The following is a 27855-nucleotide window of genomic DNA, read 5'->3' as shown; positions in this document are numbered from 1 at the left end:
ATAAGGGCCTGATTTTCTTTGGAAAAGAATTGAAATAAAATTAATTCACAAAAATGGTAAAAACGGTGAAAAAAATAAAAAAGATATAAAATGAAAATTGAAGGCTGTTACCAGTTTCTCCATCCCCAAACCATAATCATTCAGCTCCACGTGTACTTTATCAGAAAATAATTTATGCAATATGTAATGTGTAGTAAATACATAGAGATATGCGTGTAGTCCTTAGAACTATTTTTATACAACTTGCATGTGGTATATACATTGATCTTTACCTTGAGTTTTTCACATACTAATAGATTTTGGGAAAATTTCTATTTTGGCACAGATAGCTCTATCTCATTCTTTTTAATAGTTGAATAATACTCTATTACTTCTCTGTTTCATAATTTAATCAGTCTTTTATTGTTACCCACTTAGGTTCTTGAAATTTTATGCCACACGCGTGCTGAAGTGAACCTTCCAGTACAGAGCCTGTTGCATAATTTTGCAAGTATATCCATGGAGTAGATTTCTTAGCAACTGAATTGCTAGATCAAAGGATATGTGTGTTTTGAATTTTGAGAAATGTCATCAAAATACCCTCTCCAATTTTGTGATGTTTTACATTCCTAGCAACAATGTATTCAGTGCCTATTTCCTCAAAACCTTCATAGCTCTGGCTATCACCACATATTTATTGAATTTTTGACAATTCAATAAGGGAAAAATTGTATGTCACTGATGGCTTGACTTTTATTTCTTCAGTTGTAAGTGAAGTTGCTTATCATATCATGTGCTTATTGGTAACTTTAATTTTATTCTGTCAATTACACGTTCAAATCTTTTGTACATTAAAAAAAATCAGGCTCCCATTTCTTCTGCAAAGGATCAGAAACCTAGAATATTGACACAGATGCCTTTAAGGGTACTGTCCTTTTTATTACTACCAAAAGAACTGACTTCATATGGCATAAAATTAGCTTCTGTATTTTAAAATTTGGTCACTCTGAAATGTTCACCATTAAATAGTTTGGACAGATAGCATAAGAAAGAACTAGTCATTATAAATATCCATTTCATAATACTTTCTGATATCTTGTTAGCCATGATAAAATTTAACCTAATTCCGAATAAAATAATTTTGTAATGATGCAAATTATATGGATTTAACCTCCCCTTCCAAATCCAGCAAAAGGTGATCAAATGAGTGCTTCCTACTACTTTGCACAGTCAAATAAAAACATATCATAAGCACGCCACAGCGCTGTGAGACCCGGTTTCTCCATCTGTAATATAAGAGCATTGAGCTAGATGATCCCTGGATCCATAGTATTTTTTAGATTGAGCATCCTATGAAGCTGTGCCTATAAATCAGGAGCTCAAGCAGAATTAGTTTATTAGGCCTAAAAGCAAGCCAGGTTATGTAGAAGGCAAATAATGCTAAAATGAAAATCTGACAAATGTCATAACGACACTCCTGTCATCAGTCCTATGGCTACGGGACATAGGAGAAGGGTATTGGTAGACCAACTCCATCTGGTCCATTTGGAAACTCCACAGTTTCCAAACCTTCTTTGCAATCATGCATGAAGCCACTGAAACTCCACAGAATCATTCCTTTGTTTGCTGAATCCTAGGCAGAGATCCTAATGCCCTGTGCATATGCAGTTATCCCAGATACAAACTGAGAATCGAAGTCATTCAAGCAAATCCCCACATAGTGTGCTCTGAAACTGAAAACCCATTTCAGTAATGTATTGTTGGTGATTGTGTAGCATTATTATTCTGAGACTGATGTATGTGTGGGGCACATGTTGCAGAAGAAAGTAAATGGCTAACTGTTCGTATTGTTGGGAACTGGAATTTGTCACATGACAAAAGGAGGTGTAGTGTGGGGAAAATTGAAGTTCCCATGGCCAGGACCCTCCCCTGAGCCTAAACTACTTGGTGATGTAACTGGGCTGCTGCTAGGCTCCTGCTTCCACACCCATAGGCAATAAGGTATTACTGACTGAGTCACTATATAAAGAGCTCTGCCCAGTGCTCTGAGTGGAGGCAGAGACGGAGGTGGATTACAGACCTGCAGGCTGTTGGATGCAGACATAGTTCTGTTGTTTGACCTATCACCAGGAGAACAAGCTGCATAATAAACCCTTTTACCCCAAGAATATTCCACTGTTATTCTTTGGTCTCACTGAATCCATAGTGAATTTGCCCAGGGCTGAAACCCATGGGCAAGACATGTAGTCTATAGGTATAAGATTTATCTGGTTAAGTAAAATCCCTAGAGTCCAAAATTTGAATTGTAAATACCATTATGAACTCATGATGTAGTTTATAAAGAAAAACCTGTTTCCTAGGTTCATCCCTTGAAAAAGCCTAATGTAGTCCCCAGCCCAGTAGCATCAAATGCTCTTAATACCCACTCTGTGGTCTCTAAATACCATTTCCCACTAAGAAGCTCCAGGACTCCTTAGAAAAGTAGCTGGTTCCAGGAGTTCCAAGCAGAAATATGTAAGATGAGCTTGGAACCACTTGTCATACCAAAAAGCAAAGAAGCTACAAAGAGTCTTGGGATCTTCCTATCACAAGGCCACAGCAACAAACCTGAAAAGGCTCCCATTGCCCAAAGATAGGATAATTGAGCAATCACTTAAGAATAATAACTGCAATTATTAAAACCCAACAACTCTATTTAAATCATATGAGTTCATACATTTTAAAAAGAAACTCACTCATTGGTTACCTTTGGAATATGCTAGGAAACCAACTCCATGTTGAAAGCTGCTGAATAAACTGCAAGAATGAAGCACTTGGCCTATTCTACATGAACTGTATTTTGGGATCATAGAGTTGATGAGAGTAAGTTATCTTTATAGATAACATGTGAAGATGGAGTGATAAAATTAGAACATTTCAAGCCCAAATTAAATAAGGATTTAGGCAATGATCACTAATGGCTGCTAATATCAGAAAAGAGAAACAACCAGCCATGTTTTGACTCTTATTGGGAGAACATACCATCACTGATGAAAGAGTCTTACTATTTAAACATTTGAACCTGGATTTAAATAGGCCTTGAGATAGAACCAGCAATGTACAAGAAGTACAGGGAAAAGAGGAACATGTTGAATGACACCATGGGGATGTAATAAACAAAATCTGGGCTTTGGGAAACTGCAAAACAAATGACAGGTTTCTTTAATAAATAACTTCCAAGAAAAAAATGCACAAAAGTTAACTTAAGAGACATATTAACTGATTGCAATGTATGGACCTAATTTGGATCCTAATTTGAACAAAGAATTTGTAAAGTGATTTATAAGATAATTGAGTAAATGTGAATGCTGCACAGATATTCAGTGATGTTAAAGAATTATTCAGGATTGAAAAAACAGATGTTATGAGCAATGCAAGTGATTTTATGGCTAATTATTTTTTAAAAGCTTATATATCTTTTAAAGATATATACTATAATACTTATTGATGAAATGATAAGACATCTGAGCTTTATTCAAAATAATTCAGGATAGGAAGGGGAATCAGGATAAGGGGGAGAAGATGAAACAGTACAAGAGGATTGTTGTAGATTGTATATCAATGGTATTTCAATTAAAAATAAATCAATTTAAAAAAAGATAAAGTTGATTTCATCAAAATTAAAAACTTCTGCGCATCAAAGAACGCCAGCAACAAAATGAGTAAACAGCCTACATAATATTTGCAAATCACTTGTCTGATAAGCATCTGCTATCCAGAAATGACTTTCACAGTTCCACAACAAAATACAAACTATCCAGTTAGAAAATGGACAAAAGTCACAGACATTTTTCCAAACAGATATACAAGATTGCCCACAAGAACATGAAAAGATATCCAACATCCAGAGTTATTTGGGAAAAACAAAAACCACAGTGAAGGACTGCTTTACACCCATTAAGGTGTTTATAAGAGTAATTAATAAAAACCCACAGAGTAATAAGTTTTGACCAACTGGAATCTTTGTACTTTGCTAGTAGGAATGCAAAATGATTCAGCCATTGTGGAAAGCAGTCTGATGATCTTCAAAAAGTTAAACAGAATTACCATAACCCTGCATTTCACTCCTAGGTATATAACAAAATCATTGAAAACAGGTATTGAAACAACTACATATACCCACATGCTCACAGAAGTGTTATTCATAATAACTACTAGGTAGAAATGGCCCAAATGTCCATCAACAGACAAATGGATAAATAAAATGTGGTATGTACACACAGTGGAATATTATTCAGTCATGAAAAGGAATGGAGTATTGCTACATGCTGCAATGTGGGTAAAACTCCAAAACATGCTAAGTGAAAGCAGACAGACACAAAGGCCATGTATCATATGCTTCCATTTATATGAAATATCCAGAGTAGATAAATCCGTAGAGACAGATGGAGATTGGTGGTTGCCAGGAGCTGATAGCAGGGTTAGGTGGGGAGAAACTGCCTAGTGGTATCAGGTGTTACTTTGAAGTGATGGAAATGTTTTAAAACTGATAGAAGCAGTTATTCAACAACATTATGGATGTACTAATGGGTATCCGATTTTCAGTTTAAAATGGTTAATTTTACATTATGTGAATTTTGCCTCAATAAAATACTTATTAAAAATAGGAACAAACAAAAAAAATGATCGTTGTTGAGGCCATGGTAGGTATATGGGGGGTCATTATGTTATTCTAATTTGTATGTTTGTAATTTTTCATAATAAAAAGTTTCTTTTTTTTAATGGCATAACCCACAGTTCCAAAGGTGCTCATGCCCACTTTCTGACCTGACATCGAGCACCTGGAATGACCTCACTGGCACCTTTCAGTAATCCTGGCAAATTAACAACATCTGAAACTTTGAGTTACAACTCTTATTAGGCCAACATTCCTACAATGTGACGGACAGTTGCCATTCCCTCTGACCAAAGGACACACACACACACCCCTCAAGCAGAAGGGCATGATAATGACAGTTATTAAAGTCCAGCTCCCTCCCTTCTGCCATCCAAGTCTGAAAACCCAGTAGTTCCTCCTTCGAGAGTCATCATCCCTAGAGAAATGAGTATCTGTTCCATAGAGTAAGAGCACGCAATATGTGGTTCTACCACTCAAATAGTTCATAACAAAGAATCAAGCAAACATCCTCATTTATTTTAGGCTATTTTCAATTATTAGAGTCAAATGATATGTTGATAACAGTGTCATATATAAATTCGTCTTATTTTAAGGGATAAATTATAATTGACTCATATTAACTAAAAACAACAGCCTTCTCCAATTTCTCACAATTACTTCTTTTTCTACAGCAAAGTAGAAAAGGGGGGAAGGGCTAACATGCTTTATTGGGGGTCAACGATGATTGAAACTTTGGTGCCTAAATGCACTTAAAAGAGCAGTCCTAGACTGGAAAAAAATAACTATTTTTTTCCATTATTGGGAGAATTGGTGAAATTAGATATATTGTAGATAATGCTATTCTGCCAATGTTTAATTTCCAGATTCTGATCATGGTCCTGTGATTATATGAGACAGAGAGAGAAAGACAAAGTATTAACAATTGATGGAACTGGGCAAAAGGTTGGTAGTTGCTCTTTGCACTGTTCTTGCAAATTTTCCACAAGCTCAAAATTACTTAAAAATACAAAATATTAAGAAATGATGAGGGCTGTGAGACCTGGACCCTGCTGATACTAAAACCCAGCACTTGCCTTTGGCCGCCTCGCACTGTCCTGCTTCCCGTGAGCAACGCCAGGAAAGGAGAATATTATGCAGCCGAGGAAGAAGTAAGTCCTTTGAAGAGGCGGGAGAGGAATGGTATCAAAAGCTAGAGCCATCAGCACTCTTAGGCCAGATGCCTGGGGACCTTTATTACCAAAACAAAACAACAGCAATCAGAACAAAACAAATATTCTGAACAGTTTAATCTTTATTTTTACAGGATTTGGCAGGAGCCATAAGGTCTGGGACAGTGGGCCTTTTGGGGAACTTTGTATTTATTAAAATGGTCTGGACACTGATTCCTATTATTCTTTCTCTCCCTTTGAAATGGGAAGGCAAAGTCTCTTAAATGGGCAGAGGCCCGGTCTGGATTTGTGTAATGAACTCCTCTCACATCCATCTGTGCTCCGGTAACAGAATGTACTCCGGCAATTTACCTTAGGATTCTAGGTTCTTGGCTACCTCAACTTGCTGAAAATGCTGGGCCGGGGAGAACACGTGGACCACTGGTCATAAGAGAATGGTTTCACTTGCAAAGTTTTGTCTGAAAGGATCATAATTATTATAAATTTACTGCACAGAATCTAATTTATCCTTCTTAGAAGAGAGATGGGGTTTCTACCCTTAGAGTTTATATTTTGTTATTCTACAAACTCAACGAATTTAAAAAACTAAATACATAGTTTTCTAAGTTAACTTTTGCCAAATACTCAAATTCATCTTCATGAAACAGGACAGCAGACAACCAGGTGGCTATTTCATAATATAAGGTTAGTTTAAAGTTTTTAAAAAATTGTAATTGCATTAAAATGCACATAACAAAACTTGCCATCTTAACCATTTGTAAGCATACAGCTCAGTAGTGTTAAGGTTATTTACTTTGTTGGGCAGCCAATCTCCAGGACTTTTTCATCTTGCAAAATTGAAACTCTGTGCCCACAAAATAACAACTACTGATTCCCCCTCCCCCAACCCCAGACAACCACCATTCTATTCTCCATCTCCATGAATTCGAGTATTCTGGGTACATATGAGGAATCACAGAGGACTTTTCTTTTTGTAACTGGCTTATTTCACTTAATATAATGCCCTCAAGATTCATCCATATTGTAGCAGGTATCATAATTGTACTTCCTTTTCAAGGTTGAATAATATTCCATTGTGTATATCAGATTTTGTTCACCCATTCATCCACGGACGGACACCTAGGCTACCCTTACTCTCTGGCTATTGTGAATAACTCTGCCAGGGATATGGGTATACACATATCTATTAGAGATCCTGTTCTCAATTCTTTTGGCTATATACATGCCCAGAAGTTGAACTTCTGGCTTATATGGTAGTTCTATTCTTAATTTTTTGAGGAAACACTGCACTATTTCACATCCCCACCCAGAGTGCACAAGGGTTCCAGTTTCTCCACATCCTCATTAATACTTGTCATTTTCGGGTTTTTTGATTGTAGCCATCCTAATGGGTGCAAGTTTAAAATTTTAAGTTCAACATTTAATGGTACAAGGAAAGGTTGGCTCAGTACCAGGAATCAGTGAAAACTCATGAAAGGTACTATTTGATCTTATTTTAGGGAGAAATGTCTTTTGCCTACTATTTAGTAAAGGATAGGCTAGACTGGAGAGAAAAGACAGCAGCTGGTTAGCCCAGGAGGCAGCTTAGCGCACTCGTTGAGCCATCAGCTAATCGGTGGGCAGACTTAACCAGTGTCAAGGGAACGGAAGGATGAAGATGCTAGAACCACACTGGAGGTGGAGTTGACAGATTTTTCAAGTGACTCCGTGTTGGACACAAAAACAAGAGAAGAAGCAACGATGGCACTGAGACTGCAGGGTGGGCGGCTGGGGGATTGCCGCTGTGCAACGACCGGAGCTGCAACGAAGGAGAAGCTGCTGGAGGGGGAGGACCAGGGTGCAATGAAGGAGCTCAAGTGTGAAGTGCCAACAAGTGGAGCTGGGAGCAGAGGGGGAGGGATGACAGGCGACCCCATGAGTGCAGATGACAACACTGAAGGAGATGAGGACCTCAGGGCATTTTTGCTAGAGTGAAGGAATATTTATTTAATTGTCCCATGTAGGCTGTACTGCCAACTATTTCACCCTGAGCAAAGCCAAAAACCGTCCTCAACTTTGGCAGAAACATTCCAGTGCAGGCATGCATAGCCATGGGCTGAGCCCTGGGCTGGCTCATGAGCAACTCTCCACTCCCTGGCCACAGCCAGCATGAGGGGTGGAGGCTCAGCTCTTCATTTTGCAAGACGAAATCTGTCACGGGTGGACAGCAGGCCAAAGCACTTCTAGAAGAGCAGTGCAAGTCCCCTGCTCCTGCTAGCAGTCAGGCACACCTCCTTACCCTGGGGGGGGGCGGTGGTCGGGGAGCCCAGCACCTTCTCCAACAGCAAGCGGCGATTACACTCATGGAGGTGAAATGTAAGGAAATGTGAAGTCTGTTTTCCAAGCTGGAAATACACACTACCTTAGATGCGTACAACATTTGTCAACTGAATAAGGAAGCAGCTGTTCTCCCACAGAATGTAATTTGGTGATCAAGTCAGTGTTTTCCAGCCATAGCAGAGAGGAGAGAACAGAGTGTACAAAAATCATTCAAGCCCTGAGCACTCTGCCTTCCACAGAACCATCAACAAGTTCACATTTCAACTACAGGAACTACCCTTGACCTATCACACATAATGAATATTTGCAAAATGTGTGCCTGTGTGTTTTAATACATCTATGAGGGCTTGCATGCAATGCGGACGCATTTGGCTTTCATTGTCCTTGGCCAACCTGGGGAGTAGTAAAAGCTCTCTCCCCCTGGGGAGGACCTGCGGAGTCAGCCTGTAGGTTTCCCAAGCGCAGCATGGGGTTGCAATTGCATGTCTCCTATTAAGTCCATGGGTTGTGGTGTGGGGGTCTGGGAATGCAAGGCCTCTGGGAAATGGGGCACTGGGACCAGTTTGACTGTCAAGAGGAACACAGAACAAGGTGTGTCATCCAGGCCAGGTCCCCGTAGTCCTGATGCTGGGGACTTGAACTAGATTACCCATCCTTCCAAAGAGCTTGCCTCTCTGTTCTGTATTTAATGGGAAAACAAAGAAAGGCGGGGAGAGCATCCGTCGAACACTTGCCCAGGGATCTGCAGGTTCCGCGTCCAGGAAATCTGACCTAAGACAGCCTGTTCCTCCCCAGACCACACTCTCACTCACACACTGAGTACATGCACTACTCTCAGGAGGCAGTGGCAGCCCGATACCCACTTAGGGTGAGGCTAATTGTTCAGGTATGTGGATTATTTGGAAATCGGTGGTTTCTAGTCAGGTAAGGTCTGAGTCATTTCCCTCAAAATGCGGCTGGATGGTGTGTGTGTCCCAGGAATGAGGGGCCTCCTCTCCTCTCTGGCTGGGAGACTCCCCACAGGCCCTCTGTCCTTGGCTGCTTCCTGCCACCACTGAGAGTGGGTCCTGGGGTGGCAAGAGAGAATGCTGCTCGCACACAAAGGCGTACCAGCTGCCCGAGCCCACCCTGTGTGACGTGCCCCATTCGGCCTGTCCAGCTGTAGCACCCATGACCTTCTTTCAAGTTCTCTGGCTCGGCAGGATTAAACTGCAGGCTACTCCCTAAACACGCCCCACAATTCTGCCTCCGTACAGGGTCCTGAGCCATTCATTCTGCCAGGAATACCCAGACCCTCATTTTCAAAACTCAACTGTAGGTCAAAGATCAATTCCCTTAAGGAACCACTCTGATTGATTACCTTCAATTAGAGGCACACTATTCTTCCTAAGAACATCCACAGGATTTCATGTATACTCTTTACCAGTTCCTGTTCCATCCCATGGGTTCGAGTCTACTCTCTGAGGCTAAACTCCTAAAGAGAGAAGAACATGATCGCCCATCTCTGAGTCTCTGGGAGCTCCGCATGGTCATGTGCTCATGGTTCCACTCACTCAACACCACTATGGTCACTGCTTCAAAAGGGCCTTCCCTGACCATCCTATCCAGTGTGGTCTTTCATACTACTGAGCACAGTCCAGCATTCTTGCTTATCACTTAATTTGTAAATTGTCTGTCTCTCTCCCTAGAACGTAATTTCAAGAAGATGGGGACTCATTCTGTCTTGCTCACCTCCCAGGCAAGAGTGACACTTGGGACAGAACAGGTGCCAAATAGCTGTTGGAATGTATCAATCAAGAAATGAATGAATCAAGTGTGCATGTGTGGCTTAGACATTGCATAGAGCTTCCCAAGATGGCTGATGGCCTTGGGCCTCCAGGAGAAATGCTGGTCGGCAGCTCCAAGATGGGCTGGGTTAGAATTAGGGTTGTTCACCCTGGGCCTACCCCACCCTGCCAGCCAGTTATAAAGAGCATGTTCTGCTCCCAGGCAATGTGGTGATTCTCTGTGAATGTCACTGGGTCCTGGTCTCAGTAAGCAAGTCCCAGTCCAAGGGAGCTGAGCAACACTCCTCCCAAGGGGGCCTGTTCTTAAGTGCCTTAGGAGAATTAAGGAAAAGCAGTGGCTTCTTAAAATTTAGGAAGCATTAAGAGAATTCCAGACCAAGTGAAAGAAATAGCAATGAGATCTTTAGAATGAATGTTTAGCCTCACTTCTGCAACCCCATCCCAACACCGTCAAGGAACCCACAGACACGGGAGATCCCGGAGGGAACGTACAGTTGCATGACTGAGGTCTCTTGGATGGGGCGAGAGTGTTTTCTGCTCTTGCAGAGGTTAATTTGCAAGCTTTTTTTTCTTCCTTCTTTCAGGATGTCACTGAGGAGCAAGTGGACAATTCCCAGGGTGAAGTGTGTGTTCAGCATGTGTAAAAATGCCTTTGTGTCCATTGCAAGAATGTCTTACCATCTGTGAAATGAATTTAAGAGGAAAAGTCCAAATTAAATAGGGATTACACTGACCCCAAATTTCCAGTTCATATTGGTGTATTTTATTTATTTATTTATTTTTGGTGTGTGAGCACTAAACCAAAAACAGGCCTCTCCCCAAGTACTGGGATCCACATACCCATTGGGCCAGGAATCCATTATGCAAAACAGCCATTCTACCAACAGCCAAAAGTTCCCAGACAATCCCTCGGCACATGCGCCTTTCCCTGCTGAGGCACACCAACCCCCAAGCTGTTCATGGGGCCCCTTATCGGCCCCTGTTCGCGTGGCCGCGGGTGACCCACAACAGTGCCTGTCTAGGACAGACGTCCACACAAGTGTGATCTTCAGCTCTTGTAACACAGGAAACCACACATTCACCATCCACCTGTGCATGCCACACCCACCTGCCCATTCAAGTGACCATGGAAGCAGGCAGAATGGTGGATGCATTTCTTAGAGATAATCCTTAGTAACTGGCCATTAAAAACCAAAACGGTTGTTCTCTAAGTTTACAAAGAAAACTCATTTTTGTACATCAGAATTATGACTCCTCTTTATGCGTGTTTCTGGTGTTCTTAATGTGTAAAGAGCCTGCAAAGCTCAGGATAGCCCACTGTGGACTCGCTTCGCAGGCATGCTTCCCAACCAGCTCCATCCAGGGCCATGAAACTCTCTCTGAGGACAGAACCCAGCCTGCGCTCCTGGCCACTGGTTCTCAGCAGCCACGCGACGCAGGCGTACTTTCCCCAAGTGCCTCTCTCAATGAGTCCAGTCTTTGGCTGGCTTTTCTGAGAGCAATATGCATCATTCCCATCACACCAGTGGTGGTGGTTTGCTCAAGCCTTGAGAAAAATTGCCAGATGAAGAAGAAATTGGGGTTTTGTAGACAAGGCGCTAATCAGAGGGGGCACGTCATGTGGACCGTACAGATTTGAACCTGTGGAGCTGGATGGGGTTGGCATGGCTGGTGAGACCCAGTAGAGGTCATGAAACAGGAAAGAAAGAGCAGAGAGTGGAGTTGCTGTAAGGAGGTGAAGACTAGGTCGGGGCCTGCCGGTGGGGCAGCTGAGACGGTTGGGTGGTGGCACAGAGCTGTGTGGTGCTGGGGAGAGGGGGGCGCCCAGGCAGGCAGGGAGGCCGGCAGGCCAGGTGAAGGGTCTCTGAGTTGCACGAACCAGTGGGCCTGGGGACATGGACAATGAGGAGAGCCGGCCGTGCTGTGGCAGGCCTGCGATCGTGAAAATAAATCACTCATCAATATGAACTGCTGCATACATGCAGACTTCCTCTCATGATGGCTCTTCTCCAAGAAGGAACAATTAATCCAGAGACAACATAATCCCCCCAAAATAAAAGATATTGGAAATGAAATCGAACTCATATAAAAAAAACGTTGACCCAAATGGACCAAAAGAAAGGTTTACCTTCCCGTGCATGTGTAGTCAGATGTTAAAAAAAAATAAGGCAAGGAAGTTTCTTCCTGCCCCCTGGTGGCTCCTGGGAAAATTGAACTGCAAGGGCAGGAAGAGGACCGGGGACCAATCTCCCCGCGGTGCTCTGAGCAAATGCCCCCTCCCCACGGCGAAAGCACCGTGGTGCCCCCGCCGCAGCCCGCTTTCTGCCTGAGGCTGGCGGGTGTGGGTCGGCCACTGACAGCGTCGCCTGCTAAGTGCGCAGGTGGCTCCGCTCGCCTCCCAGCTGGGCGGGAGCGGCCGCTGCGGGATTCTAGCCGCGCTTCCACCGGCTCCCAGCCAGCAGTGGCAGGAACGTGACCCGGGAGCAGAGCGTTTCTGACAAAGCTCAGGAAATGGCTTCAGCGGCCTGGGTGTCACATCATGCTGTCCCCGGGGCTGGGCCCACTGCTCTGGCTCACACCAGAATTCACTTTTAATTAGGCTGGAGAGCGTTACTCTCACATACAAATACTTTTTGGGGGGTGTGGGGGGTGGTGGTAAAAGCGACAGATGTATTTCCAAACCTGATCGTCCACCTCACTGTCGCCCCATCGAGGCAGCCTTTCACAGTCCCATAAAGTGCCACTACCTTCCCATTCGATGTCCTGACCTTTTTGAAGCTCTTCCGCTAACCTGTGGCTCTGGAAAGAAGCCAGTTTTCAGATGAAACGCCCCCTCCAGAATTTGCCTTCATGCAGAAGGATCACGTGGGAGGAGGACGGAGAGAAGCAGGGGCGGTCACGGGGCACGATGAGAACAGCCCGGTCATTATCAGTTCAACGGTAACTGGATAAGGCAGCCTGCTGCGCGGGGCAATCAGCGGGGCCGACGAAGTGCTGCGGGTTTTCCAGATATCCTGTTGTTTAGTTTTGTCTCAAACAAAACAAACAAAAATGCGCATAATTGTACCAGGCCCCAAAACCCATTTTATTCTCCTATAATACCAAGGAAATCCTGAATAGTGGCGCCACTGGAGTGAGGCTCTCTCGGTGGGTTCCTGTGAATAACTGTTTATCCACATTCTAATAGAGAAAGGCAGCCATTAGGAAGTTTGCACCCTTCTAACGCGACAGTATCCTTTGTGAACAGGCATTTAAAATGGATTCTAATCCCATGGTCTTGAAGACCTTTCCAATATTGTGAATTTTGCAGATAATTGAAATATTTTCCAGGCATAGAATCTTTTTATTACTCTAACAATTTTGAATGGAAATATTTAAATGCATTATATATTTTCCTATGTTAGAGTATACCGAATGTACTTTTATTTCCCTGGCAATTCAGCATGGCCATTACCACTGGCAACTCTGGCTGGCCTTAAACTGCTGTGTACTTGGAGGCAGCTGAGATGTTCAGGATTCTATGCCTCGGATGAGTAGGGTTTACTCCTTTTTCTTCCGTATTTTGTTAAAACTTTCTTTTCTTTTTGCTAACATGTGCGTTGGGCCAGGTGTAATGGGCTGAAGAACAGTGGGGGGCCAGGCAGCATGCTACGCCACCTCATGGGCAAATGCCATTGGCTCCTACCAGCTAGGCCCCAGCCTGGAGGATTCACTGCCCTTCATGGGGAAGCCGAGGTTTGCTGACCTTACAGTCCTTGCCCAGGGTCACACAGTTAGTGATCCTGGTGTCTGAACCCAGGCCAGCTTGCCTGCGGAGTCCAGGTTCCCCTGACATTTTTGTTTTTTAACTTAACTAAGATTCATGCAAGGATCCAGCTGCTAGTGGAATGTGGTCAGGTTGTCCTAAGGTCTGACATCAGCACTCCCACCCTACGTTCCATCTTCTGCCCTGGAGTCCAGGCCACCAGCACAGTTGTCCACGGGGCAGTGTTGAAGGTCAGCGTGCATACAGCAAGTGCAGGCCAGGTGAGGTACACCCTTCCATTAGGTATCACTTCCAGTTCGATTTATCCTTTTATTTTGGTACCAAAAATTTCTTATGTCACAATGGTCCAAGTGGCTTTCCAATGAGTAAGGCATGAGCTTTAGTGCCTGGATTCAAGCCCATTTTAGCTGTTAAGAGGCAAGTTTGTTTCTTTCCTTTTTTTACCTTACTTTTTTTTTTTTTTACCTTCCATTTATGTTCCAGATGGTGAAGTGGCTAGATAAGCAAACTGCAGATAAGCGAGGCCCGGGATTTGTCATCACTCACCGATAATGCTGACATGGAACAGTTTCCCTATCTTAACAAAGGCAATAAAGAGGTAATAGAAATGAATAATGCCCTCGTTATAATCTCAAATTGTTCTCTAGATTTTTTCCTTGAAACTTGAATCCTTTATTTCCAAACTTTCCCAACAGAAACTTTGGGGACATTATCAGAATAATGAGCCGCCAGCTGTTGCAGAAACAGAACTCCTAATTACACAGTCGGCCACACACTGGTGTTTTTCTGGCCTTCTTAATAAAATAGCATATGGAATAGTGTTAGGTAAACCACAGCGTGGTTCTCAAGAACAGGCAGAACACCATGGAGACTAGAGAGAGTCATTCTTCATGTCTGTAGACATCATCCCTCACGCTGCGCAGAGCTCTCAGTGGCCACTGACTGACATCAGAGGAACCTTTGGGGTCACTAATGCCAGCCCTGCTCATGGATGCCTGCAACCAATTTTGGTGAAGTGAATCCAAAATAATTGTCTCTGAGTCTAAAAAACATCACTCTAGTGAAATTCCATGAGATCTCAGTGTTAAAGACACCGATGTGCAGTTTTGGTTAGAAGTAGGTTGCACTAGAAAAAAAACTAACCCAAATCACCCTTAAAAATACAATAATAAAGGAATAAAAAATCTTTAAAAAAGGCAGAGCTATAAATTGACCTAATCTGTCCTCAGGACTGACTCCTGCATGTGAGGCAACCATCAGCTGTATGTTAAACAGCGTTAAGAGAGATGTAATGAGGATTTACTTTTCCCACTTTTCTCTTGCAAAGACAGGTCACTGCATATTTTGGGGTAGACTTCTTTTGGGAGATGCATTTGAATTCTTTTATTACCATCAGTTTAAAGATTTTTACTGAGAAATTTACAAAAATTTTTTTTTCTACTTGATCAAAATAAACATGTAATTAGAACTAGAAACCTGAAAGAAAATCCAAAATGCAAACAAAATAGCAGGAATCCTGTATAAATTAATTCTTCAGTCATTGAAATTCTTCTTTAAAGACATTATCTCTGCCCACAGTTTAAATCATAATGGCCTGGCAGTTATCTTAGGAAACTGACACAGCTCCACGGTAAGGAGACAGTACAAATTCACACATACGCATAGCTACACTTAAATCAAAGATGAAACTTAGATTACACAATGGAAAGTAGGAGAAACGAGAAGGCGTCAGAATAAGTTGCCCCAAATATCCTCCTGTAATAGTTCCATGGTGTATTGTCATATAGAAACCTAAAAAAAGTATCAAACCATGATGTTTTAATTTTAAGATCACCTCACTGCAGTGCTGTCCGAAACAACTTGCTGCAGTGATGGAAATGTTCTGGATCCACACTGCCCAACACTGCAGCTCTTGTGGGTGGAATTGTGTCCCCTCCAAAAGATATATTGAATATATATAATACATATTTAGGTGCCTAAAGATGTGGCCTTATTTGAAATCAGGGTCTTTGCAGATGTATTAAGATGAGGTCATACTGGGTAAGGGTCGACCCTAAATCCAATGACTGGTATCTTTATAAGATGACACGAAGAAATAGACACAAATAGAGGGAAGATGGTCACGTGAACCTGGAAGGCAGAAATCGGGAGTGACGAAGCTCCAGCCAAAGAGCACCAGCGACTGGCAGCCACCAGAAGCCGGCAGGAGCAAGGGAAGGTTCTCCCTGGACCCATCAGAGTGGGCAGAACCCTGCCAACAGCGTGATTTTGAACATCTACCTCCAGAACTGGGAGAGAACAAATACCTGTTGTTTTAAGCCACCCAGGTTGTAGTAACTCGTACACCAGCCCTACGAAGCTAATACAGTAGCATGGGTCACGTGTGGCTACCAAGCACTTGAAATGTGGCTAGTGAGGTTGAGGAACTGAGTTTTACTTCTAATTAAGTAAAATAGAGACATGTGACTAGTGGCTATCTTATTGGACAGGACAGCTTTATCAGTTTGTATGAATTCTATTATAGTCTTATAATTCTAAACACTTTAAGTTGGTTCTTTGAATTCAAACAAATCATACTGTACTAGCAAGTTCTAATTAAGCACATACTCTCTCACTGTATGTGTATATAAGCATATATATGTATACTTATACATACATACACATGTCAAATTTTTGCTTTAATGGTCAATAAAATAACACCAGCAAGAGTTAGCTTCCAAATTTCAGTCTGGCCATCTCTCAATATTTTAAAATATGCTGAAAAGCTGCATAGAACTGTCTATGTACAACTGAGCTAAGGGCCTTAAGTTCTGAATTCACAAACTTAAAATGTTTTCCTTGTTTCATGATCAAAAACCTCCACTAGTTCTGAGATGCTATTCAGGCTTACTGAATACTGAATTAACAAAGGGTGATGAATTGAACTTCATGAAGTATTCATGAGTTCTCATTTAATGCTAATTAAAAAAAATAAAAAGGCCTATGTTAAATGATTTTAAGAGCCTGCCACAGACAGACAAAAGCACGAAAAATAAAGGCTTAGGGGAAAATATCAGCTAAAATCACACAGTTGAATTTAGGAGCACATGATTTATACCTTTGTGTATTAATGACTCTAGTTTGCAACATTTAAATAAATTAGTAAATACATTTTAAAACCATTTGCATACCAGTGTAACCAAATCATAATGATCAAAGAAACAAAGACATTTGTGCTTGTCACTCAGTCTGCTTTATGCAGACAAGTGAAAGATGTCTTTGTGTCGTCCTCCTCCAAAGTGACTGAAACATTTACTTTCGATCACCATATCAAAGGGCAATTAACTATTAAAAATTACAAATGCCACATAATATTGAGACTTGCTATGCTAGTTTTTATTTTTATTTTTTTAACGGCACTTCTGTTTGGGATTGTTTCTTCACATTACAGGTGAAGAGATGTGATGCAGAAATCAAACTACAAACTTTTAGGAAGCACTAAGAGTAAAACTTTGGCAGGTAAAACATATTCAGCAATTTGAGTTTTTGCTATTAAAACAGTTAACAGGAAAATATTTGCTGCTTATGATTGGATTGAAGATATCTACAGTGACAACCAGCTGGACATGCAGTTCTACTTAGAATGACTCTTGAACAGCCAACATATTTTTATAACTAAAAAGCTTAGCTAATAATACTGGTACATGGCTACCCACCCTTTCCAGGTACCTATTTTAAAGACTTCTGTTCTATAAAAAAAAATCAATGAATCAAAACTTTGTTTTTAAAAACCTTAAGCTTTTAAATAAGACATTTTTTAACTGACAAGTTTTAGAGGTGTGCAAACTATAAAAACAGTAGTAGGGCTTCCAGAAGGTATTTAGTTGAGGGACAATGAGGGGAGGGGCACTAAGTTTTAAAAGCTACATTCATCCTGCCATCCTTCTCAAACTATCCCAAACAAATGTGGAAGGAATGCTCCCAAATTCATTCTAAGAGGTCAGTGTTACCCTGACATCAAAACCAAAGACACTGCAAAAAAAAAAAAATTACAGACCAATATCCCTGAAAACAGAGATGCAAAAATCCTCAACAAAATATAAGCAAACTGAATTCAAAACATCTTAAAAGGATCATTCACTACAACCAAGTGGGACTTATTCCAGGGACACAAGGACGGTTCAATATCTGCAAATCAAAGTGATATGTCACGCTAACAAAAGGATAAAACCCGTATGATCATCTCAATAGATGCAGAAAAAGCATCTGACAAAATTCAACATCCATTCATGATAAAAACACTCAACAAAGTGAGTATGGAGGGAACATACCTCAACATAAAAGAGGCCACCTCTGACAAACCCACAGCTCATATCATGCTCAGTGGTGAGAAGCTGAAAGCTTTTCCTCTAAGATCAGGAATAAGGATACCCACTCTCACCGCTTTTGTTCAACATAGTACTGGAAGTTCTAGCCAAAGCAATCAGACAAAAAAAAAAAAGAAATCAAAGTCATCCAAATTGGTAAAGAAGTAGTAATACTGTCACTATTTGCAGATAACATACTATACATAGAAAACCCTAAAGACTCCACCAAAAAACTATTAGAACTAGTAAGTGTATTCAATAAAGTTACAGGATACAAAAATCAATACACAGAAATCTGTTGCATTTCTATATGCTAATAACAAAATAGCAGAAAATTAGAAAAACATTCCACTTACAACTGCATCAAAAACAATAAAGTAACTAGAAATAATTCTAACCAAGAAGGTGAAAGACGTGTACTCTGAAAATTATAACACTGTTAAAGAATTTAAAGATGATACAAATAAATGGAAAGATATTCCATGTTTATGGGTTAGAAGAATTAATATTGCTAAAATGGCCATTCTACTGAAAGCAATCTATAGGTTCAATGCAATCCCTATCAAAATACCAGTGGATTTTTTCATAGAACTAGAGTAAATAATCCTAAAATTTGTATGGAACCACAAAAGACCCTGAAAAGCTAAAGCGATTTTGGGGTAGAACAACAAAGCAGGAGGTTATCATGGCCCTTGATTTCAAACTATTCTAAAAAGCTATACTAATCAAAACACTATGGTACTAGCACAAAATAGACATGAATTAATGGAACAGAATTGGGGGCTCAGAAATAAATCCACACTGATACAGTCGATTGATACGTGACAAAGGAGGCAGCATGTATCATGGATGAGATACAGTCTGTTCAATGAATGGTTCTGGGAAAACTGGAAAGCTACGTGAAAAAGTATGAAATTACATCACTGTTTGTCCCTATCAATCGTCACTGGATACCTTGCACAAAAATAAGCCAAAAATGTTTTAATGACCTAGATATAAGACCTGAAGCCATAAAACTCTTAGAAGAAAACATAGGCAGTAAACTTGAATTTTGACATTAGCAATTTTTTTCTGGATATGTCTTCCTAGGCAAGGGAAACAAAAGCAAAATTAAACAACTAGGACTACATCAAACTAAAAAGCTTCTGCACAGCAAAGGAACCATTAACAAATCAAAAAGACAACCTACTGAATGGGAGAAGGTATTTGCAAATGAGATACCTGGTAAGGGATTAACATGCAAAATATTAAAGCACTCTTAAAACACAACACCAAAAAACGAAATAATCCAGTGAAAACAATGGGCAGAGGAACTGATAATACATTTTTCCAAAGAACACAGATGGCCAACAGACTCATGAAAAGATGCTCAGCATCACTAACGATCATGAAAATGCAAATTAAAAACCACAAGGAGTTATCACCTCACACAAGTCAGAACAGCTAGTATCAAAAAAGGACAAGAATGACAAGTGTTGGTGAGGATGTAGAGAACAGAGAATCTTCAGGCACTGTTGATGGGAATGTAAAGTGGTGCAACCACTATGGAAAACTGTATGAAGTTTCCTTGAAAAATAAAAAATAGAAATATCAGACAACCTAGCAATTCCATTCCTGGGGATTTACCCCAGGAAAACAAAATCACTGATTTGAAAAGTATATGCACTCCTATGTTTATTGCAGCATTATTCACAACAGCCAAGATACGGAAGCAACCTAAGGGTCCATTGAAAGATGAATGGATAAAGAAGATGTGGTACATACATACAATAAAATATTATTCAGCCATGAAGAAAGAATGAAACCTTGATATTCACATTAACATGAAAGGACCCACAAGGTAGTATGCTAATGGAAAGGTCAGACAGAGAAAGACAAATATTGCGTGATTTCATTTATATGTGGAACATGAAAATATAAAACAGAAACAGACTCATAGAGAACTAGTGGTTACTGAAGGGGAGAGTGTGGAAGGATGGGAGAAATAGGTGAAAGGGATAAAGAGGTACAAACTTCAATTATAAAATAAGTCACAAGGATGAAATGTACAGCATAGGGAATATAGTCAATAATATTGTAGTATCTGCATATGATGACAGATGGTAACTACACTTATTGGAGTAAGCATTTTGTAACGAATAAAACTGTCAAATCACTATGCTATACACCTGAAACCAATATAGTATATACGAACCAACTTCAATATAAATAATGCCACACATTTTCTGAAACTTCAAGGACAAAAATTACTATTGTCCAGTGAAAGGAATATGGAAGATGAGGAAATAAGAACAATGTTACCAAGTGTTACAAAGAACTGATGGAAACTATTAATGCCAGACAATTACAACTTCTATTACCAATAAGGAGGGGTTAAAGTCTTTCAAGACCCTACTCAAAAGATAACAGACACAGTAAAATATTAAGCAGCCACTATGATTATATTCATTTTCATGTTCATATTAAGATGTTCAAATATGTTAAAGAGAAAATTATGGAACTGTATACATGGCATGACTCCATTTTTATTTGAAAATAAAACATCTATCTATATAGAAAAAGTATAAAAGGATATACCTCAAAACATGAAGTAGTAGTGATGGGTATACAAGTGATTTTCATTTTCGTTGGCATACTTTATTATATTGTTTATGTTCTCTGGTGAACACTGCCTACTTCAAAGAAGAAAAACAAGAAAGCTATTTCCATTTTGGAAAAAATATCAGTGGGAATTATAACTAATATTTAAATCCCTTGGAAACTAGGATTCATTTAATCATAAACCTACCAGGATCCTCTTTACTGTAAAAAGACAAAACACTTTTAAATGTAGCCCATAAATACACTGTGGGCTATTATGAATGATTTAAGCACACCTTATGAGATATTTATGAAAATTTCTTGATAAACTAAGCTTTTAAAGAGAATGAGACTCAAGCTTACTAAAACTTTATTTCAAATCCCTCTGGGTAAAAGAATGCCTTTTTCTTTATCTGATGAAAATCCAGACCTAAAGTGAGATTTATTTTACTTCTATTTATTCCTGAGAAAGGAATCCATCATGCTTTGTTCTAGGTAACCAAATGATCTGGTATTCCAATAACTGAAAATAAAGTATTATGATTCATACAGCCAATGTTTTAGCTGTTTCTTGCATATTCACTACAGGTAAAACATACTAAGGAACTTAAATGATGAAAACACGTCTTTCAAATATTGACCGGCAAGAGCCAATGCGATAGAAACAGCTTTATTTTTTTTCCATTCAAGTTTTATCAAATGGACTGTTCAAAAGCATATACAAGAACAAAAAAATATCACATGCAATCAAACTTGTTTTGCCTTACAATCATTGGTTTTCTTTTGGAAAAGAATACACATTTGAATAATTTCTACTATTTCCCAATTATTCCTGTTTCATTTCCTTTGTTTTTTTAAAGTTAGTAACAACAGATACATTTCAGGTAACAGGTCATTATATTCTTTCTCATCTTTATTCACCCTGAAATATAAGGCATATAAAATCAAACCATATACTGTTCAGAAATCCAAAAATGTTCATTTACTTAAGATTCCAGTGTATTAAGCACACACGTGATATTTTGCAAAATGAATAAAAAGGACAAGTCATTTGAAAGCAAACATAAACAGTAATAATTTCTTACCTAAATAATTTTGATCAAATAATATATTTATCTGATAATATCCTCTATCTTTTAGAAAAAAGTGCTCAGATTACATTTAAAAAAAAGATAACAAAAATCTCACAGGACTGAAATAATTTAAATAAAGATGATAGCATGGGGACTATTACATATTACATTTTTTTCTCCCTAGACAGGAAGGTAGGTGTGAATTCACCTGAAATCAGAGGACTACAACACTAGGACTGCAAATGCACAGCTTCCAGGCTTGAAAAGATATAAACTGTCTCTGAAAGGTTCTCATGTGTCTTTCTTTAGATGAAAGCCCTAACACAAAATCAGACTTCTCAGACAGACTGCTTGTAACTGACAAAGCTGGGTCATTTTCCTTAACTGTCCTTTTCTAGCCCACAGTCAATATTCACTCAGCTAGGGCTCAAGAAAAACAAAGAAGTCCCTTTTGAGACACTCTGCCCATTAGGCTCTACATGGTGACTATTCCTGAATGAACAGTGCACGAATATAGCAACCAGGCAAAAGACTCTTCATGCCCAGATGTCTCTGGAGAGTCACTGAAGCCAACCCAGAATGCCACCCTCAGAGCCAGCCCCATGGTTCCCAGATAGGGGTAACTGTTCGTCTTCTTCTGAAGGAGCCCTAAACTTAATTCTGCAGGAAGAAAACAGAGATGTGGTAAGATTTAAGATTAAAGTTTCTCTTCATCTTGTGATCTTTCTGAATACCATTCTACATGCTAATCACTAAGATGAAAAAGGGGATAATGCAGCCAATACCAACACAGGCATTCAGTGCCAAGGGTATCAAATACGGACTCTACCTGACTGAGATTTTGAAATTGTTTTTGAAACTCAGGTATGTCCATAACTTCGGGATGAGGAAACAAAACAGTATGTAGGACATATAATTCTATTTATATCAAAATTATATACATGTGCGCATATATATTTATATATAACAATTCTTTCTCTGGTATGGTAGGATTTCAAATCGTCTTTGCTTTCTTATTTATACTTTTAAGTTTTAATTGCTTATCATTTTTGTAATCATAAAATAATTACACTACCTCCATTTAGAGAGACAAAGAAAAAAAATTTCTATAGATTCTGAGGGAGAGTCCAAATAAAAGTCTATCAAAATGTTCATGGGAGACTATTTTGAAAGACAAAATTACAGAAGAATGCAATTTCTCCAGGTGATTGGAGAAAATGGTTTTGCTCACTACTCTATCCTCAGGCAAAGTGCCAGCACATGGCAGGTGTCACACACACACACACACACACACACACACACACACACACACCCTCTGAATGAATAAATACACTGTTTATTTGGATATTGAATTTCTAGACATCTGATATTTTAAAATTATTCCTTGTATTCTAGCTAGTTGAAGTTATTTTCTAATGTTTTATCTATTTTCAGTGCATTTAGGAGAAAAGTTTAAAATCAGTAGTGGGATTCAAGTTACTGTTTTATACTATGGTTTTTAAAAACATCAACCAATGGAAAACTGATAAAAGGGCAAAATGGGGACTGCAGAGGACTCAGTAGCCAAGTAGCTGGCAGCAGCAGATGGGGACCCGCTGAGAAAGCACATCCTCCTCTGTCCTGCACACTGTCCCCAACGCTCTCAACCGCAACTACCAACAGCCATGTCGCTTCTCCTCCTCCCAGAACAGTGCCTGCCACCTTGACCGTGGGACATCTGCTGGACAGGTGAGGGAACAAACAAAAGCAAGAGACAGGGAAAGAAGGAGCTGGCTTCCACTTCAAATGACTAAACCTAGCATCTCCTGACTCCCAAACCAAAGGGCAGGAAATGGATCGTTTCACCTCTTGCCCTTGAAAAGAAGTTGAACTGATTCCTATTTCATTAGATATGATTTGTAGCATAGCTTTAAAAATAGTCAGATGTTACTAACTTTTAATCAATAACCAACTGTGGAATGAAAAATTGGTGTGCATTTACATTTGGTGGGGCTTAGGTCAAGGAAGGAACTAACATTTTTTTAAAAAATCTCCTCAGATTTTTAGAAATAGAGCAAATATATAACTAGGGTAATCATATATTTTATTGTACAAAGTGGGATACTTTTGAGAGTAAAGGGAAGCATTTGTAGTAATTTTTCTAGGAAAAATAATCACCCCAAGATGACAGCCATGGATAGGACTATCCCGGTTAAACAGACCTCCAATGTTACCATAACATCCTTTTTTAATGTTTGTATTTTCTTTTTTTGAATCTCCTATTAAACTACATAATATTCAGCAGTAATTTAATATTGAACAGTGAGTAAAAGCAGTTTTGTTCTCTTGAGAAGACATTTTCTAAGTGATGAAACAAGCTGCCCACCTGCTTCCCCGCACGGAAAGTTTTTTAGCATAAACTAATGTTTAAAATGGATCAGAGGAAAAGAGTCTGTTTTAATTTCTCTAACAGAAAAGCAAAACTTTGATGTAAATCACTTAAGATTCACTTAAAAATTTAACTTCCCAAAATATTAACAAGAGAAGTTTACCATCTTATTCATAAAACAAGCTTCCAAATGATAAATCCCAATTATGAGGCTAGGTCATAACATAGTTTTAAAATCTTTACAAATACATTGCCACAAAACATTTCAGAAAAGCCATACAATAGTAAAAATAAAGCAGTCTAATTTGTGGACGGCATGGAATTCCCCGGGTAATGAAGCGCCGTGGCCCTTCCGGTCAGCACAGCACAGGAGGGGTGGGCAGCGCGGCGGCCCGCGCCCCTTCAGTTTCTGAATAGCAGCATCCGCTCGGAGCACGCCTGCCCCACCAGGCTCGCGTACTGCAGCACGGTGGCCTCCTCGCTGGGGTCCTTCTGCTGTGTCTTGTAAACACCGTAAGGCACGATGGCTTTCTTATGGAACACCTGCAACCGGTCAGGTTCCTTACTGCGACCTTCATCCACTGCAACAAGAAGTACTGATTAAAAAAGGTCACATATCAAACTACTTTTCATCTCCTAATTCAAAAATCACTTTATTTGAAATACAAAAATTATGTATTAAGATGTCCTCTATGAGCAGTACATTCAAATGAGGGTGTGAAGCGTTAAGACTAACATGAGTGTGTTAATCAGTAACTCTGAAGAGCTCTGCTGAAAGGCAGTGAATGTCCCCAGCTGAGAGCAAAAATACCCAAGAACTGCGTGCAGTTTTAAAAGCCTGGCCCTCCCCACCTTTATTATCTTCTCATAATGACAAAGTTTACATCTCTAGCACCTTTCCTGAGTCTGACTTAAGTGGAGCTTGCCTCTCCCAAAGACAACATGCTGCCATTCACCTCTGCTGACTCGAGCTGCCCAGCGCAGGGCAGAGGGGCCTCATGCTCTGCGGGCAGGAGGGTGAGCCCTGAGCTGTCACACAGGGCACGGCAGAGACGGCTAGTGGCTGCCACTCTCAGTTCTCCTTTTACGAGGTTTTCAGCATGGACACACTGGTCACCCAGAGGAACGTGTTTCCAGACTTCCCTGCAGTTGTGTGCGGCCTTGTGACCAAATTCCGACCAAGAGGACACAAGTACAAGTGTTTATGGTGGTTTCCAGGAAGCCTGAAAAAAGGAGAACTGCCTGGTGCCCTTTGCCTCTTTCATTTCTCAACCTCCCTTCATTCTGGTGCCTGGAACTCAGGCGTCAGGGCAGGAGTGCTAACCTCTATCTCAGAGCTTGAGGTTAAAAGCTTTTCCTAAGTTCAGCAAAGACAAAAAACAAGAAGGAAGCTGGGTACCTGAGGACTCTGTGGAACAAAACTGCCATCCAGCCCTGGTCTTCTTCTGTACAGAATTTTACAGAAAAAAAAAACAAACCTATTTTGGTGAAGCCAACTTCCTTTAGGTTCCCATTATTGGCTGTTGCTCCTAATTCTAACTAATTCAGAGAATGATGATCAAACAGTATCTCCTAAAATGGACAATGTCTTTCATCCCTGAAGCAGCAAGGCCACAAGAATCACCACTCAGTGCGGTTCTCTACCTGACCACACAGTGAAATCATCTGAGGAGCTTTTTTTTTTCTTTTAAAAATTTATTTTCAGCCAATGACTTAATTTACCTACTTAACTACATTTTCACAATTTTTAAAAATGTGTGTTTTTTTGGTATCATTAATCTACAATTACATGAAGAACATGTTTACTACACTCCCCCATCACCAAGTCCCCCCCCACATACCCCTTCACAGTCACTGTCCATCAGCGTAGTGAGATGCTGTAAAATCACTACTTGTCTTCTCTGTGTTGCACAGCCCGCCCCGTACACCCCCCACATTGTACATGCTAATCATAAGGCTCCCTTTTTACTCCCCTCCCTTCTCCCTCCCTTCCCACCCCTCCTGCCCAGTCCCTTTCACTTTGGTAACTGTTAGTCCATTCTTGGGTTCTGTGATTCTGCTGCTGTTTTGTTCCTTCAGTTTTTCTTTGTTCTTATACTCCACAGATGAGTGAAATCATTTGGTACTTGTCTTTCTTCACCTGGCTTATCTCACTGAGCATAGTACCCTCTAGCTCCATTCATGTTGTTGCAAATGGTAGGATTTGTTTTCTTTTTATGGCTGAATAATATTCCATTGTGTATATGTACTGCCTCTTCTTTATCCATTCATCTACTGATGGACACTTGGGTTACATCCATTGCCTGACTACTGTAAATAGTGCTGCGATAAACATAGGGGTGCTTCTGTCTTTTTCAAACTGGAGTGCTGCATTCTGAGGGTAAATTTCTAGAAGTGGGATTCCTGGGTCAAATGGTATTTCTATTTTGAGCTTTTTGAGGAACCTCCATACTGCTTTCCACAATGGTTGAACCAATCTACATTCCCACCAGCAGTGTAGGAGGGTCCCCCTTTCTCCACAACCTCACCAACATTTGTTGTTGTTGTTTGTCTTTTGGATGGTAGCCATCCTTACTGGTGTGAGGTGATATCTCATTGTGGTTTTAATTTGCATTTGAGGAGCTTTTAAAAGACACCAAAGCCTGGGTGTCCTAGCCCCAGAGATGCTGATTTAAAAACTGGTCTGAACAGAATCTGAGCATCAGTATTTTAAGCCTTTTAAAGTGGGCTGAGAACCACTGTTTAGAAAACACACACACCGGCGTCTGTATGTTTAAAGATGTCAACAGCTATAGTCCGTAATACTGAAAAACTGGAAGAAGCAAAATGTCAATCAATGGAGAACTGGTTAAATATGTTAAGGTGCATCCATGTAATTAAATGTTATATAGCTATTAAAAAATAAAGGAAGATGATTAAGTGAAAAAATTAGGTACAGAATAAACAGTTTTTATTAAAAGCCTCATATATATATGCATAGAAAAAAAATCTGGACAAATATAATCAACCTGTTAAGAGTACTTACCGCTAACTATTCCCTTTTGCCTACAACTATCCCTCCTTTCCCCCAGAGTGCCACACAGTGTGCCCTCTTGCTTCATCAGGTCATTATAAATGTCAGCTTCTCAGAGGCTCTTCCCTTTCCTATATACAGTAGTAACCCTGCCACTGTTCTTGTTTCCTCTTCCTTCATAGCACTTAATCCCACCTGACATGCATTTATTCATTGCCCGTTTCCCTTTCCACTAGAAAAGTACTATGAGAATAAAAATAAAATGGAAACTCATTGACTGTTTTGCCCACTACTATTCCGAGTGTCTAGTACAATGCCTGACACACAGTAGGTGCACCAACGATATTTGCTCAAAGTACAAATCTATCTCTGGGGATAGCATTACAGGAGATGCTCACATTGTGGAATGCATGCATGTGCACAAGTGCACACACACACACACACTCATCATTTTTTGGATTTTCTATAATTAGCATTAAGGGTTTTATAATTTAAAAATTGCTTTTCAGGTTGATTTAGGTATTTTACTTCTTTGCTAAATTTGGATCTTCTGAAAATGAAGAGTGGTAATGCTAGTTTCCTTCTCTACAAATCAAAAAGATTGTCACAGATTTCTCACAGTCTTTCAGATACAAACTTTCTCAAAGTCAAATCACAGAAGTCATAACTTCTCATAACAGATTCACAATTAACATTTTATTGATAGCTATTTCATACAAGGCTCTTTTTCTGAATAGTTCAGTTGGATTGCATTCCTTTTTATTTTGTAATTAAAGCAACAAACATTAAATGTTTATT

The 27855-nt window shown here is 40.0% G+C and overlaps 1 protein-coding gene and 1 long non-coding RNA gene across 13 annotated transcripts in view; both read right to left on the bottom strand.

Moving 5' to 3' along the window:
- Positions 1-5220: 5220 nt before the first annotated feature.
- Positions 5221-13229, bottom strand: LOC140850545 (uncharacterized). The gene is made up of 3 exons (XR_012133478.1): positions 12680-13229; positions 10404-10592; positions 5221-5864 (listed from the first exon to the last, which is right to left on the bottom strand). It is a non-coding gene; the product is annotated as an uncharacterized lncRNA (long non-coding RNA).
- Positions 13230-21257: 8028 nt separating this feature from the next.
- ATE1 (arginyltransferase 1) overlaps positions 21258-27855 on the bottom strand; it is a 145482-nt gene continuing 138884 nt past the window's right edge. For 11 of the 12 annotated variants that reach the window (XM_073240296.1, XM_037011139.2, XM_037011138.2 and 8 more), the window contains one exon: positions 21258-24625. In XM_073240296.1, coding sequence (XP_073096397.1) covers positions 24447-24625 — 179 coding nt within the window. In that variant the 3' untranslated portion in view covers positions 21258-24446. Of the gene's footprint in view, positions 24626-24650; positions 25490-27855 lie in introns of those variants that run through there. The other variant, XM_073240295.1, reaches the window with a different exon arrangement.

The sequence above is a fragment of the Manis javanica genome, chromosome 7 (assembly GCF_040802235.1).
Source record: "Manis javanica isolate MJ-LG chromosome 7, MJ_LKY, whole genome shotgun sequence".
Classification (NCBI taxonomy): domain Eukaryota; kingdom Metazoa; phylum Chordata; class Mammalia; order Pholidota; family Manidae; genus Manis; species Manis javanica.
Note: the sequence above shows the minus strand (reverse complement) of the source record. Positions and strands in the feature narration are given on the sequence as shown.